The 16,657-nt window shown below is 42.7% G+C and overlaps 1 protein-coding gene across 6 annotated transcripts in view; it reads right to left on the bottom strand.

Annotated features, from left to right (window-relative positions):
• The window catches only part of fmnl3 (formin-like 3), a 32,364-nt gene extending 16,031 nt beyond the window's left edge, over positions 1–16,333 (bottom strand). For 5 of the 6 annotated variants that reach the window (XR_004775468.2, XM_035521175.2, XM_035521176.2 and 2 more), the window contains exons 1-6: positions 15,746–16,333; positions 3,785–3,868; positions 3,285–3,365; positions 2,841–2,917; positions 589–672; positions 14–148 (exon numbers count right to left, since the gene is read on the bottom strand). Coding sequence is in view for 5 of the 6 variants with exons in the window: in XM_035521175.2 (XP_035377068.1) it covers positions 14–148; positions 589–672; positions 2,841–2,917; positions 3,285–3,365; positions 3,785–3,868; positions 15,746–15,859 (575 nt within the window). In the remaining variant the exon portion in view is untranslated. The remainder of the gene's footprint in view (positions 1–13; positions 149–588; positions 673–2,840; positions 2,918–3,284; positions 3,366–3,784; positions 3,869–15,745) is intronic. The other variant, XM_035521180.2, reaches the window with a different exon arrangement.
• Positions 16,334–16,657: the final 324 nt, after the last annotated feature.

Below are 16,657 nucleotides of genomic sequence, written 5' to 3'. Positions count from 1 at the left end.
CCATGATACCTACCGAGGGATGGAGTGGCGCACAGAGCGCGCCAGTGTGCTGAAACCGTTCTGGTGCAGATCCTCGATGGACCTGCTCCACAACTTCGCCTTGTCCAGCGAGCTATCCTGCCCATTCTCCAGCCCCACAAAATCCAACCTGAACCGCGTACACAAACACACACGCGCACGAACAGAAGCACGCACACACGGGGGTATAGGGTGAGGTTGCGGAGCGGTAGCTACGAAGAAGGGAGGGGCAGCGAGGTTATTTGGCACTGGGGCTAAGGACCTTTCAGGAGTAACAGACCTCAGCATGGCTCAGCCATGCACTCAGTCCACTGCACCACAGTTCTGTGCATTATCACAACATGTTAATACCAGCAAGACCATGTCTCACCCACAAAGTACGGCCATCATGTTCACGCAATTATCACATAGCAAGAATCTCATCTGCCGATGGATTCCAGACATGTGGGGCATTTAAAAATCCCAAAGGTCTCTTGATTTTGCCTCTCTTTCTGCATGTATGGGCCCGGCAAACAGATGCATGTGTGATGCAAACAGACGCCATGTGTGAAAGTGCATGACATGACTCACATGACAGCACATTGGGCAAAGGAGAGATACTCCACCAGAATGTCCAGCCCTCGGTTCTCATCATTCAGGAACTCCCGCACCCACCTGCCAGACACACACACACACGCACACACACACACACGCACACACACACGCACAGTTCAGACAGTTTCACAGACTATACTTTCAGACATGTGGGTTACGCATGATTTTCAAAATTCAGCTCCACAGGGCCATATGGTGACATAGGCATCAGTTAGCAGGCAGTAAAACAGAAAACGATCAAGTTCAATCAGGCGTGTTAGGGCAGGGAAACCACTAAACTTTTCAGTCCAACAGAAGATCTCTGAAATGACAGTTACATCGAACATAGAAAAAAAGGAATGCAAATGAAGGAGAGCTGGTCTGTAGGAAGGCAGCAGACAGAGAGAGAGAGAGAGAGAGAGAGAGAGAGAGAGAGAGTAATTACAGACTAATTATTCACTATAATTTTAAAAAGTCTGTCTTGAGATGTTTTTAAACTGAAGCAGTTTGGAGTGGACTCCCTACGCCTCACTTGGCAAGAGAGGGACGGAAAGTCCAAAAAAAGCTTTAGCTGCAGCTTCCCTGCATTTAGCCTTTTCTTGGGGGGGCAACTTTGAAGGATTTCCCACTGCACTCAGCAAAAGAATGTGGTAGGTCATATGGCTGAGAGAGAAGGAACTGGGAAGAGAGGGCTGATCCTCAGACGCTGGGAATTTAGTCTGCTTCTCTGACGATAACGTACACACCCAGACGCACAAGTCACATTGGAATGATTACTGAATTAAACCGTGCTAAACTTTGCAAGGCAGCAATTTGCAAGACAGATAGGAAGCGACCACACCACAGAAAGAGCTGAGAGGAAATAGAGAAACAAAGATTGAGAGACAGAGAGAGAGGCAGTCTGAGAAGCACCAAGAGAGACAGAGAGAGGCACGCACACAAAGAAAGAGAGAGAGAGAGAGAGAGAGAGAGCGCCGAACTGTAAGACAAACTTTGCGAATCGAAAAGGTGGAACGCTCAGTTGATCATCAGTTTCCTGTCTGCCAGCTCCCCCTTCCTTTTCTCCCCTCCTGCTCTCTTTTCCTGCCAGATGCTATTTCAGATTGGCTTGGCAGAATGAAGAACGCTGCACCGGGAATGAGCCGCATTTGGGAGCCATGCAGCAGCCTTTGTTCTATTTTCCACAAGCAAAGACACTAAAATAGCCTGCTCTTTTTCCTTAAGTTCTAAGGGAAAAGCATTAAAAGTCACTTTTACTGATGATGCAAAAGAGCATAAAACTATGAATGGCCTTCTCTGAACATAATGGCAGTAGTCAAGGCTTATAATTTAGGACCATTTGAACAAACTCCGAAAGCTCTCTGGCTAATTGGATGAATCACTATTATTTTTGTGTTTGAATGGCCCAGACATATGCTGGTATTACAGTTGTATAAGATTACATGAACAGTTTTATGTATAGGATAATGCAGGCTACCTGGGCTACTACTCTAAAACTCTGGTCACCTTCTGCAGTTTTCTTAGTAATTGTATGTGTTCACCATGTGTGTAAATGAAATTTTGCTTCATTGTATTTCACTGTGTGTGGCCTGCTTTGACTTTCTGTGTATTTTTTATAGTCAAGCATGAGTCATGGGGGTGTTTGAGCATCTGTGCGTGTGTGTATGTGTGTGTGTGTGTGTGTGTGTGCTTTGTGCCTTTTCACACACTCCATTGTTGGATGCTCAGGCTTCCTGACTCTCCATCATACACAGCAGAGCTTCCTGTTGGAGTGGGGAAGAGATGGGGGGGCGCACAATCAAAACCATCTGGGCACTGAAGTCAACACACACACACACACACACACACAAAGCTCTGCAGCACAGGCAAAACAGCCAGGATCTGGACACTGGCAAACACTTCAGCCAGCCCTTTACAACAGGAAGGACAAAGAAATAATGATTCTTGAAAGGGGATAAGTCCTAACAATAGAGCGAGCTTTCCCATTATACTCCTATCAGAGCCACTGCTCCCACCATAACTACAGCAGTCTGATACAGCACCGGTGCTAGTTAGACTCTAAAGCAGTACCAGTGCCAGGAGCCGAAGTGAAATCGTACTGGGAGCTTGGGTTTGATGACCTCTGAAAAGGATCTGTTCAACATTCAGTGAGGAGGGTCAGGAAATGAGCAGAGAGGACAGAAAAGGGCAGAGAGAATAAAGTCACACACTGTGATTGAACAAGACAGGGGAGAGTGAGAATAAGTCACCCAATGTGATTGGTCCTCAGCGATATCTCCAGTTCCCTTAGAACTTTAGTGGATTCTTGAACCCGCCTGCGGAATTTCTGCAGAGGGAGAAAGAGCTGATTTTTATCACGCTTAGGGCAGAAGAAACGCCCAGAAGCCTATTAGGCCACCCCACTATGGAGCACTGCACTCAAGAGAATGACAAGAACATTGCATGTCAGGATGATGACACCAGCAGTTATCTCCCCATACTGGCCGAAATGGCATGACAGAAATGAGCTCAGGACAGGAAAAGCAACAGATTATAGAAAAAAGAAACACAGTTAGTGTATCTTATGTGTAATAAGATTTTTGTTGTATTGACTTGTTTTATTGTTCTTTGTTCCAAATTGCAAATGTTGGCTCTAAACATGACCATGTAATTGGAAAAAATATTCAAATGTAAAAGTGACAGGCCTAACTTACCTTACGTGTGACTCCCGGGTCTAAAAAGCCTCTCAGCTTTTGAATATATGTGTGTGGTGGATTCTTCACTTGGAAACGCTCCTAGAGTGTAGAGGAAGACAGATTTGCATGGTCATTAAAAACATTAAAAAACAACTATATTTGGTGAGTCAAGTGTCATATCAGCAGGATATCTGGATGAATTTCAGGTTTGCTATGGGTAATAAATTAGATATAGCAATCTGAGCCATTATTTTCAGACTTGCTGGAAAATTAGAAAACATGGGGATGCTTCTATCCCAGGCGATGTTTTGGTTTTTCTATGGGTAAAACAATGGTCTACTAATCTGTTAAATATGTGATTGTTTTTCCTGCTTCCTGACAATGTGTTTTGGTCTATTTTTTTCATGTCCATGTGTCCTCTATAGTCTAGGTGTGCCTGCTTACAGAAAGTATTAAATGCAGCCGGTAAGAGTGGGGATAGAGGTAACAATGCATGTAGGTCACAGTAAATATTACACCTGGTCACAGATGAGGTCCCACTTCTTCTCGTTGTCGTACTGACGGAGGAGTCGAGCTTTGTCTGGGGGTAAATTCATAGAGTTCTGCAAGACAGCAAAAAAGATGTGCATCAGTGCACACAGGAAGTCGTGCACTTGGCCCTGTAACCATGGAGATGTTCTCACATAAATTCCTCTGAGCTCTTCTCAATGAGAACACTCCCACCTCCCTCCCAAACCAGGCTGTCTGTGACCTCACTTCCTGTGTTGACTGTTTAGCACCCTGTGCTCTTTAGAACCATGAGATCATCTCCTTGTCCTGAGGTGTCCTCAACCGAGCTGATCTTCTCATCTTACAAGCTACCTAAACAAAGCATGCCTTGTTTATCTCAACAGTAACAAAGCTATTGCTCAAAACAATAACAGTTCTTTAGTGGTTACAGTAGATTACTGAGCAGGAAACAAATACACACCAAAATCCTTTGCAGTGCTGAATTTAAGACCAGCTTTCCACAACAAATAAATAAACAAATAAGCACTATAAGATCTTATTCAGTCTTGGGGGTTATGCTCTCTGTCTTCAAAACTAGACACAACAAGACCTCATATGATTAGTCATCAGGCATTTTAAAGATCTGCAGACCTGGCCTGTACTTTGTTGCATGTACATTAGAAACCTAATTTGAATTATGCAAATGAAAAGCACATACCATCTTTAGGCACAATCTGTTTCTGAACTTGCTTAGCCTCTACCCATCTCATACTCTTACTTATGAGCCATCAGCAGAGCTGGAGACGGATGGGCGGAGAGAGGGACAATAAGGCAAGGTGCCCCAGGAAGTAACAGATCTCTCAAGGGTGAAAGAACAAATGGCATTTATTCTAGAGAAGCCATTCAAACCCCTACAAACACCAGCTCCATGCTCCAGGTTCCCCAGCCTCCTGCACCCCCCTGAGATTCTAATTCATCCACCCCAAACACACGAACCTTCTCACACAGTGCCTCAGGCCACAGCCAAAGCAATGTTATTGAGCGGGCCAGCTAACAGTCAAAACGGCATGTACTCTCCGCATATAGAAATTCCAGTGGTTACGATTCCATTATTTTTGGAGCTGGAATACTGTATTTCTATGCTGTTTCCATTGTGAAGTGCTTATAACTTTCCATAGGTAAAAATGTCATGGATAAATCACTGGGAAAGATTAGCATGCTCACTACATTCATCAGAGTGAAGTTTGAATGAAGTTTGGCCTGCAAATTTAGACAATTCCACCCCATGCTCAAGTGGCAAACAGAGCTACATAACAAGCCAAAATAGCTATGCTGTGAATTGCTTTGGCTGAAAGCACAATCAGTTCCCAGACATGAATGTATAATGACCAGAGTTTGTAATGTCTGCTAAAGAGCCGCTGCAAAATTGCGCCAGAAAATCAACAGAAACAAGACTTTTGAAAAGTTGTTTGACTCTTAGTTGTATATAGAGGAGAACTCTATTACTATCACTTACTGACAAGACACCCCCCCAACCATCACCACCCACCACCCACCACCCAAAAAGAGTGCTGCCATACACTCCAGATGTCCAGAGCTTTAACTGGAATGCATCCTGTTTATAATAGCTACAAATCGACTATAAATTCTCACTTTTTTTCACTCTCCCTTTTGCTACAAGAGAGAACAGGTTTTACAAGGTTCTTTTTCTCCTTCATTTGATGCCATGAAATGTCTAGCGCTTTGACGGAAGCGCCTGTGTTTGTGTGTGTGTGTGTGTGTGTGTGTGTGTGTGTGTGTGTGTGTGTGTACTCTCTCTTTCCCCTAAATGAAATGTCAGTAATGGGGTGGGAACCTCCCACTCTCTGAGGCACACTGCATTTCTCTAGTTTATAAAGAATGCAAACAGCAGCCTACTCAGTGGTGAGCTCACCGATTTGAAACCCTTCTGTACAAAGGACCTCTCAGCACAATGATGATAAACCATTCTGGTAGTCCAAATGGAATCATAACCTCACAGAATCTCATTTGGTCTGGAGACGATTGTGTAGGATCCCTTTGCACCAGTGTGAAAATTATTTTAATTATATTAATATTATAGAATTAAAATAATATTATATTAGTAAAATACATTCTGAGTAAACAGCAGTGCCTTTGTTACGCTGTGGACAGGGACAATATGGCTGATTGTCTTTAGTTTAAGTCGTGTCTGAACATATGACTCTGCTTCCCACAGGTTGGCCAGTGGGTAGCCATTTGTGGATCTGAAATTTAATTAGGAGCCTAGTAAATGGATGAGTTCCAGTCTACTTCATTGTTTGAGCTGAAGCCTGACAGAAGGTCAGTAATAAAATGAGCAGAAAAAGACAGGAGGTTCTTTATCTGATCTGGAATCAGCTAGGTTCTTTCATTTTGTGACTCAGAAATATGGAATACGCATAGGCTTAAAGTTGAGGTTCAATATTTTAGTTGTGTAGGACAATGCTCAGGGAGGACTGTCAGCTCTCAAGGACTGAAATATTCCACAGAGAACAATGAAAATATAGCTGTTCATCAGTCACACACAGAGAAAAAAATGACATGGTTCCTCTCCCAGTTTAGTCATCTATGCTAGCAATTAGCATGTGGGGATCAAAGTGAGGTTTGTAGAACTTCATTCTATGGTGTGATCACAGAAGTTTTAGTTAGCCACATTAGGCAATTACATGAACACTACATTCTGAAATAACAAGCTGAATTAACATCACTGCTCTGGCACAAGTTCCATCTGGAAGAAGATTTCTTGTGTCCAAGAGGAAACCATTTTTTTCTCTCCTTTGGCACATGCCAAGTCTTCCCAGAGAATTCATCTTATAAGTTCAACAATGAATCCAAAAACCTATACCTAGCTGGAGAAGGAAATGTGTGAGAAAATTAAGTTCTTTTGAAAGACTGAAGGCATTTAGCCTGTGCCAGTGAGGACTTAGAGCACTTTCCTCTATTAACAGACAGGGCTGGTTGGTGGCCCATTCAGTAATCATATCTGACTTTTCTTATGAAAGACCAAACTGCGTTTTTCCTGTTACAAAGTATATTTGAGTCCCACATCTAAGAGATGACTCATGAAAGGAGCTTTACTTTTAAAGAAAACACATTTTAAAATGTTTTATCAGACTATTAAAAGTAAAACTCCAAATCAAGTCCCAAGAAAACCCTTTGACTGCATAATTGAATGACACTAGCCACATCAGGGAGAAAAAATGCTTCTGTGGTTTGATCTCAACACAGTCCATGAAAAGAGAGACTGTTTTGCTATGACAAAGCACCATTCCATTTTGACATTTACCCATCTTGTAGGCAAACAGTAGATGCCAAACAATAGACTATGGAGGACAAACGCAAGTTCCCCAGATTACTGGATAATCCTTGGCAAAAGCTTCAAAATAGGTTTATAACAATAAAAACAAAATTTGGGTGTAAATATCGAAAATTTGTTATATTAAGATATGACCTGTATGTCTTCTTCTTGGCAAAGTTTGTTATATTGTATCATGTGGATGCACATTTCATCATTACAGTAGTCAGCTCATGGTGCTTTTGCTCAAAGGATGGTGAGTGAAGAAAGATTTTTAAAAAAATCAGTCAATAATATATATACACATTTCTGTAGTTCTACTAATTGCGGCTAAAGTTTATTTTCAGAAATACAATTATCTTCTAGACTAATAAATCATTCTGATACATGTCAGACAACCCATAGTTATCATCCCTTTCTGCCTCACTTATCATCTCAATTTTCCCACAGTGGGTCAAGGTTTGAGGTTCTTGAAATCCCCCTTGACACGCATGGAAAAGAACTGAGCAAGAGAAGACAAAACGGGGAAGTTTGCGAATGACAACAAAATAAAACAACATTGTGAAACAGCATTGTGTGAAATGCTAGAAGAACCAAGCAGATGATGGGAGAGCCAGTGTGGGCTGTTCACAGAGGCAAGTACAGGAGTAAATCACCACAGTGCTGTTCGTATAAAAGTGGAACATGTACTAGAGAACAGTAGCTCGAGTGTGTGCTGGGTGTCCGATGGTATGACACACAGAGGAGAGACACAGAGAACGAGAAGAGAGTGGCAGCAGGATTCAGGGAACAGAGCGTAGTCATACGAGGACAAGCTTGACTGAAGAATAGTCTGCAATTAATGACACATGTATTTACAACTTGCAAAGAAACCAAGAAATAAAGTTTACCATAATCTTTTTCATACACTAACAATAATGGATTGAAATAATACAGGCTAAAGGAAAATCATACAGAAACTGATAAATACAGAATCATAGCATTATCACACTCATTCTCTTTCCTAATTTGGTTTGTAGTACAGTACAAACCACAAAACCACCAATCTAGTTATAACATTTCTAAAACAGGCAGTCCATTCCTCAAGCCTTTTTAGGCTTTATATTGTTTCTGCGAGGCCAAGGGGAGTTAATTTCAGTAAGCAACTCCATGCTGCATTTAGGAACACAACCAATACAAACTAGGGCACCATCCACGCACTGCTCAAGCGCCTGCTCCCGTGACCCATGCCCGGACATTTGGAGACTTCCAACACAAACCACTGCGAAAGCATCTCAGATCCATGGCCTAAAATCATACAATGTTCTATCCAAAAACAAAAAAAATCCTGCTTCCTGATTACCAAGTCTCCACGTAGGATCCATGCTGTGTCTCAGTTCCCCAACAATTACAGACAGCATCTCTCGTTGTAAACATGATACAATGAGACTAGGGAGAAATGCCAAGAGGGGTTGTTCTGGGATCTGGATCTCAGATTCTCTCGATGGATCTAGCATGTGTAAGTGGAGTGGGTGGGAGCAGGTGGGAGCTCCAGACCCACAACGGCAGCCTGGTCTGGCTGACTGCTGTGAGTCCACTGAAAAGGCCCTAGGCACTGAGTGTAAAAACACAGCTGTGGAGGAATGCACTCTGACAGAGTGGACACAGGGTCTGATCAGGACAGGAGGAGAGACATTCTGTCTGGGATGCACACCGGGTGAGATCCTGTTTTACAGACTCATAGTTAAGAGTGGCTTCAGGGAGAAGGGAACATTACTCAATTTACTTTTCTCGTGAATATGAGCAAACAATTGTCTAACGTCACAATGGGGTTTTTTGCGTTATGGTAAAGTCCAGCTTCCTATTGATTTAGAAAGCTAGATATTACACAGTGAATAACAAAGACGAAGTCAATTGAACAAGCCCTTTTGGAATCAAAGCCACAGTGGGAAATCAGCAGGACATAGCTGAGCAGCAGGCAGACTATATTTTCACTGTGAATTTTTTTACTCAGCATATCTTGGATACATCCAATGAAAAAAACAAATGCAGTTCAGTGAGACTGGGCCACTCTCTATGTGCCAAAGACATCTGGAAATGGCTCAAAACAAACCTCCTTTACCAAGTACTGTTCCAACAGGCGCAGACTCTGAGAAGACTTACCCCCCTCCTGAGGGAAAGACAAAGCCCTGTAGGCACATAATACACCTACCAACTGATTTTGGGTCAGTTAAGATATTATAGCCAGGGTGGGGTTTGGGTCCTGTTTTGGACTAGTTTTGAGAAACCTGCAGCTGTGACTGTGATCTATACTAAGAGGGGTTTCGTTTAGGGAAATGGCCACAAGAGACGTCACTATGGGAAACTCTCAACAACAAAAAAAAGCATGTAAAGGGAAATTACTAAGCTCCAGGAAACCTCACACAACCAAGTCAACCGGCTTTCTAAATCTATTGTTCCCATTATTCTTTGCTGCAGGTCACATAAGAAATACAGGACACAAGTTGTCACCAGTATCCATTTGACCACATGGGCTTCCTTTACCCAACTTTTAACACAACGACATTGTTTCTCACCGATGACTGGATCTGGGCCTCCAAGTGCTTGTTTGGGCATTGACACAGAAACAGTCACTGGTGAGATGCAGGACTAGAGGTGTCCCCTGTTCTCAGGCTGGCCTCCTGCTCCCGATCCTATCAAATGTGGAAGTGTGAGAAAAAAACTGTGCGCCTTTCATCACAACGACACCTGATCTAGCGGCTTTAACACCGAAACCTGACCCAGGCAATCACAACAAAGCAATGGCACCCACAAAGGCCTCCTGCATCTCCCCTGCAGAGAGGAGGTGCAGCAGGGAGGCCGAGTAGCAGGCGGTGGGTGGTGCTGGTGTGCTGAAGCCCTGCCCCCCACTCCTTGTTTACACAAGACACACAAACGATTTCCGCAATGAATGACCACAGGACCACTCACACTTCAATGCTAATCTCTGTTAAATGACCACATACTTAAACTTAAGTGATGTCGTGTCAAAGAATTGACACATTTTGAGTGATGACATGTACATTCATCCATTCAAAATCCATTAAGTGCTAATACTAGAATTTTTCTTTTAAGTTACCCCTAATAAGCGAAGTAAATCAAAATACATTCACCAATTTGTTTTGAGATAAGAAAACAAAGAAGAGGGAGAAGTAAAACTTTATTCAACTTGAAGCTGAGTTTCGCTTGTTTTTGGTTAATAAACTAAAATAAACTAAATGAAGCACCTCACTACCAACAGATTCTCTCTGTTAGTTTCTGTTGACTCATTTTCCCAACACACACCACAATTAGTGGCACACTACCTGCATGCTTGAGTAATGTGGCAGGGGTTTTGTAGACTTACAATCTATCAGAACCACAATGTATGTGACTGAAAACTGTCATTCTCTCCAAACGCTCAAAATCACTACTGAAAAGCTGTTAATATCTCCACAGTGACCCTCCAAATCCCTGTGCCCTTCTTAGCCATTACAAACTGTTCAAGTGCATGGTTGCAGTGATGTGTCTAGAAAGCCAAAGTGCCACTGGTGGCTCAGACAGTCTCCACACTGCACAAAGTCATCATGAGTAAAGGAGAGGATGGAGATTGATACTGATGCTGAAGGTGTTCGATTGGACACAAGAACTAAATTCTGGGGAGCGGCTGCCTCTCCACACCACGAGTTCAGTAGACCCTTGATACACTATGCTGGGTCTTTGGTGTCGTCCTCTGTCCCCAAGCACATTCAGTGTTTTTAGTCAAAGCACTGCAAAGGTAGAAAGTTTTAGTTTTGTTGTGCAAGTCTGGTTGCAGTACTGAATAAAAATGACGATCACCATTGGGTAAACATTTAAAACTGCCTGCCTACTAAACAACTTTTATTTTCTCCTGGAAAGAGTCTGCAGTTAGATTACCTTTTTCCAAAGCAAAGGCTCTTCCTTGTTTACAAACCCACTCTGTGATGTAGGGCACGGTCAGCCTCCACCCGCTGCTCCCCAGAGAGGAGGCCATGCAAGTCCTCGTTTGAAGGCCGCAGCAATTAGCGCTGAGGTTGCTTTGAAGCCGGACTCCTACAGGGCCCCCTCACAGGCATGTCAACTACTCAAGGTTGGGATGCGGGTGCCAGATGTGAGAGCAATAAATCTAGAAGGCCCTAAAACAGTCATGTCGCAGGTTCCCTTTCAGCTGATCATTAGCAGAACCCACAACATATAAATTACTTGAATGTTCCAAAAGTGTGTCACTTTTAAATGCCTCTTAATAAAACCACATTATAATGGTTGTGATTGGGATCATTTTTGGTCATTTTTTTGGTCAACACGTCACAACACCTCACAAAAGTAATTGTGTTCTAAGTATGCGAAGCATGTGGAATCAAATGTAAACAGGTTGTTAATGGAATTGGTGATGATTCAGGTACTGTGGAACTTTCTGGAGAGGAGGATGTCCTGTTTGTCCTCTCAGGATTCCATACAGGAGACTAGCAGACCACAGGGTCTTAGAGGATAAACCCAGAATGGCATTTACACACCAAAGTGCAAACAATAACTAATAAATTTAGCTTGTTGTGTCCTGGTGAAGGATGTTCTATGGCTTTTAAAAATATTTATTGTTTTTATCCTAACAAACAAGTATAAATCTTTAGGACTGAGAAGCTAAAGGATATTTCTGGGTATCCAACAGTGTTCCCAGGAGACAACTATGAAAAGAGGTACGCAAAGATTGTTTTGTTTGCACTAGTAACATCTCTACAACATGCCTGTATGAAAGCGAGAATATCAGCAGAAACCCACAGTAGAGTGCGAGGATCCACCAGTCGTGGACTGCCATGGTAAAAATCACTCTACAGGACAACAACAAATGTTCCGTCTGTGAGAAGTGGTGACGCTCTACTGATCAACCAAAAGACACAGAAAGATGTAAAGCTGGGGTGTGCAAAAGGGAAAATAAGCGTGCCGGGAAAAAGCGATAAAGGATGCAAGTGCGAAAAAGCGGATGTTCTTAATTACGTAACGATGTTATTGCGCAGAAAGCCATAACAGACCACTTTCGCTTGTCCGTTTCTTTTGCGCATGTAAATCAGCGTGCATTTGTCTGGTGTCTGTTAGTATTTCCAAAGGTTTTGCAGGGATTTCTGTGAAGAGTGAAGAGAAGCAGGAAGCACAAATGGCTGGAAGGGTATGAGGTGCAGTACTTGAAACAACACACCGATAAAGCATCGATTGTGCTCGCAAGGAAACACAGCTGCACCAGGGCAACCTAGACACACACGCCCGCATGCCTACTCTAATCCATACATGAGCAAAAGCAGGTGTGGATCCACTCTTTCATCTCATGATGCACCGCTTACATATCTTGTCCAGGACCACCCATGATGAGATGTAGTTTGTTAATAATAAACAGTACTACATACAATCAAACAAAGAAATACAGACACTGATATGTCTTAAAATGGCTGATTAAAAGAAAACTACAAAATTCACTGAGATACTCTGAAACAAACTTTCCTAGCATTGTGAGACGAGCTCTATAACACCTGAGATTAGCATGGCGCCATGCTCAAAGACCTTCCATACTCAGACGTAAACTCTCTTAAACTCTGTGTGCGTGCGTGTGCGTGTGCGTGCGTGTGTGTGTGTGTGTGTGTGCATATATGAGATGAGAGGATGCAGCTTAAGTGTTTCCACCACCGTGATCTGGCTGCTGGGAGGGAAGCTCCGGTGTGTGGCATAACAAACAAATAGGCTGGTTCCACCCCACCTGCCAGCTCTTTAAAACCACAGCAGCACAGACAGGCCCACCCCTGTGAGAGATACTCAGCCCCAATGCTCCATAAAGATGGCACCTAGCCTAGCAGCATCATTTCCGGAAAAATGACATCTCCCAAACACTCTGACGCCAACATCATGTTCAAGGGTCAGGGAGACAAACAGTGAAGGGTCAGCTCATCTCCTCCATCTGTTTCACCAGCCACATGCAAGCCAGAGTGATTCACACACACACGCGCACACACACACATACACACACACTTAAGAAAAAAAGAATACTATGTGGCTTATAGTATTGATAAGAAACCTGAACTGGCACATTTAGGTTACATTTATGCCTCCATTTATATATATATATATATATAAAAGGTATATAGATGTATAGATATAAGGTAAATATACAATGTAAATGTACAAACAGTGATTCATTCAAAAAAACAGTCACAGTTATTAAAAAACAAACAATACAGAATCATATATTCCCTTATAATGCATGCACTAAAAGTGTTGGTAAAGTCATTAAGGCATAGAGCAGAGGCAGACAGCCAGTTCAAAGGGAATTTTCCCTCTCCCGTGGCCTGCAGTGAGAGCAGACCACAGGAATCCACCGCAGTGCAATTGAGCAGAGGCACTTTGAAAGAAGATATTACACACACACACACGGGATTCAGCTCCATCACTGCATCTTTGCAAAACTATGACCAATTCTCCAGACTCTGTCAAATGGAGAAGTTTAGCTGGCAAACCAAACTTCAGATTCAAACACATGCTAGCCCCAGGAGCAGCCAGTCAAAATCTATTGGGATTGGGCAGTTTCATCGACCAGTCTACCTTTAAATGTCAGCACTGTGGAAATCCATAAGCTACAAACAACCTTTCAGGCAGTCCTCAGGCAGCCCTGCATAGGTGGGCCAGGGCAACACTCAGAGACTCCTGCAGCACCAACACTCAGATCACTGAACATCAGCCATACCTGTTGCTAGATCCACGCACAGGGGACAAAAGGTGCCTCTTCAGTTACAGAACCAGACAACAGTGAAAGGAAGGAAATGATGTAGAAAGCATATGTATTCTGTTAAATTTGAACCATTTTATTAGAGAAGCACATGACGTATCGCGTGTCCACCCGGGCGCCTTGGCCCTTGCCAGGATCTGTGGCTAGATTCGCTCACACATGCCCATGTGCACACACAGAGTTTCCCTCCGCTAGACTACTGTTTAAGTCATTAGTACATAGATATTACTATACTGGCAATGAGAGTGCACATGACATCATAAAGCACCGCCATTTAGTGTCTGAGGGAGGAGACAGCACTACCTCACACAAACTGCACAAGTTTATTGCAGGGTTAATGAAGGGACTAAGATGTGACTTGCTGGCAGGATGCTGTCACAGGTAATGGCTAACTGTCAAAGAAAATAACTGTAACACAAGCTATTATAGAAAAAGATTGTATAAGGGAAATCTAAACGCAGACCTACATAGATTACTGCTCCTAAGGAAGCTTTGTTCCAAGGGTGTCAGTTACTCTCAGACAGTTTTTTTCTGAGCCGAAGGATCTTACTGAGAGCACGACTTTGATGTGATCCTGTTTGCCGATGTGCGGCCATGGTCTGGCCAACGCTAGCGGCTGATAAGAGCTCGCCCTTGTCACTTTCCCATGAGCGCAAAGCTCGGAAAAGGAACATCAGGAGGCCAGTGAAAAGGCGTCGAGGACCGCCTCTCTATTCCACAGTGAACAGGTCAGTCTTTCCAACCACAAGCTCCCAGGGATGGAGTCAGAGTGGTCTGGTGCAGAAACCCACTTACAGAAGGTCAATAAAACAGCAATGAAGGAACGCTCAGCTCATAAACGATGTCACCATTAAAAACGATGTCACCAAAAAAAATTAAAATACTAAAATGGAGGAGATTGCTTTGATGCAGCTTAAGCAGCAAACAGTAAAGGGGACATTTTATTGATGGATCATATGACACTGGAACTTAATTTGTGTCAATTAGCAAGTGTTATATTTAAAAAGCTGCTTTTTGACAGCCATCAGCAGAGCGGCAGTACTGTGATGTACAATCAAGTTAATGCTTCTGACGCTCAAATTTAGCTTAATTGTTTCCAGACGCCTCCTGTAGTCAACATTATGCATCACATTACATAAACATACACGCTTGCCTCCAGGCGTGGAATTATGTTCGCTGGTGCGTGTTAGACTACATACCACAGTTACTGATACCTTAACAATCGACCGCGCTTGTTAGACGGACGATAGACGAAGAAAGTAGGGGGCGCTTCTTTCACGATCTCTCATGCGTGGGAGTGTTAGGGGAATTCAGAAAATGTTTCACTGCGTGTGAAAGTACTAGGAAATTTTACAATGACCCCAAAGTCTCCCACTCCAGTTTGTATGGTGTAACATCCCACTCCAGTTTGTATGGTATAGCATGCGACAGTGAGATTAGGTTTTGTACGTAGAAAGCCTCGCAATGTACTGGAAATCTATGTACTAAGGGGGGCAGTGAGAAGTGTGTGTGCGTGTGTGTGTGTACGCGCGGGGGGGGGGGGGGGGGTGTCCCGAGGTACACAGTTTAAGATATAAAGGTTATTAAGGTAGGGCCGAAGAATGAGTTATGTTGATGGCAACTTTACATTTACGAGGAAGCCTGATTTTGAAACAACAGCAATTTGTTGATATTTCTTAATTTTTGAGCCTTCAGCTGTCAGAACATACGTATAAAAACTCTCTCTCTCTCTCTCTCTCTCTCTCTCTCTCTCTCTCTCTATATATATATATATATATATATATATATATATATATATATATATATATATAAAGCCATTTTATAAAACGAAAATAACAATTATCCCCATGCAAAAGTGTTTATTATACTCACCAAAACTATAGCAAACCGTTCTTCAAGCTCCGCTGGATCAGGCATTGGAACTTTTAATGGCATTATATGGTGTTTTATTTCAGACTGCCCGTCCACACTTTCTAGATTCCCCATGTTTGAGGGTTTTTATAATATCCACATAAAAAAAACTTTTAGAGATACTGGTACAGTTGTCCTTTTAAACTCTTTTTAAATCTCAAATAAATCCAGTCTAGGCGTTTTTCACATTCCAGTGTTGTTCAGTAGCCTTTATGAAATTGTTTCTTGAATAAAAACGGTTCTCCTTGGTAGTTATTCCTAAGCGGAGTTGATCTGTGAACGTAGTTTATAGCATCTGTTGCTGGTTAAAATCGCCTCGCAACTGATTCCAGAAAGCTATCATGTATCTATATTCCTTTTCCAAAGCTTAACCTCGGAGTTACCTGGCCAATCCATCTCAAACACTCACGCTGCCTGTCTTCTCCAAATATATATTTTTGTTAAATATTTAACTCTGGTTTCATAACTGTTTTAGTCTCCATTCATTTACGTTCCATGATCCGGATTAGTAGTCTTGCCTGCATATTGTATCCAGTCTGAAAACAAACTGCGTTGGGTTGTCCCACCCACTCTTAACTAAGTCTGTCCTATTGAGGCGCTTTGACGAAGCGAGCACCGTAAGGGCCCGTTATCGCCACCTGCTGTCGCGCCGCTGACATAAAAACAGCAATTTGCAGTAATCGTTCATATTTTGGTGGCATTTGTATTTTTTGTGGATTTTTTCACGAGAGCATACAGGGAGCATGTAGCATACTTAACTGGCCTAGCTCTGAAGTCTCAAACAAACAGACTTAAACGAGAGAACGCATGCACATGATTACATCTGAAATGTAAGGGCCATTAGTACGCCTAATTATCTTTCCTTAAATTCAC

Source organism: Electrophorus electricus, chromosome 21, assembly GCF_041902795.1.
Source record: "Electrophorus electricus isolate QZ-2024a chromosome 21, ASM4190279v1, whole genome shotgun sequence".
Lineage (NCBI taxonomy): Eukaryota > Metazoa > Chordata > Actinopteri > Gymnotiformes > Gymnotidae > Electrophorus > Electrophorus electricus.
This window is presented reverse-complemented; position numbering and strand designations above follow the sequence as displayed.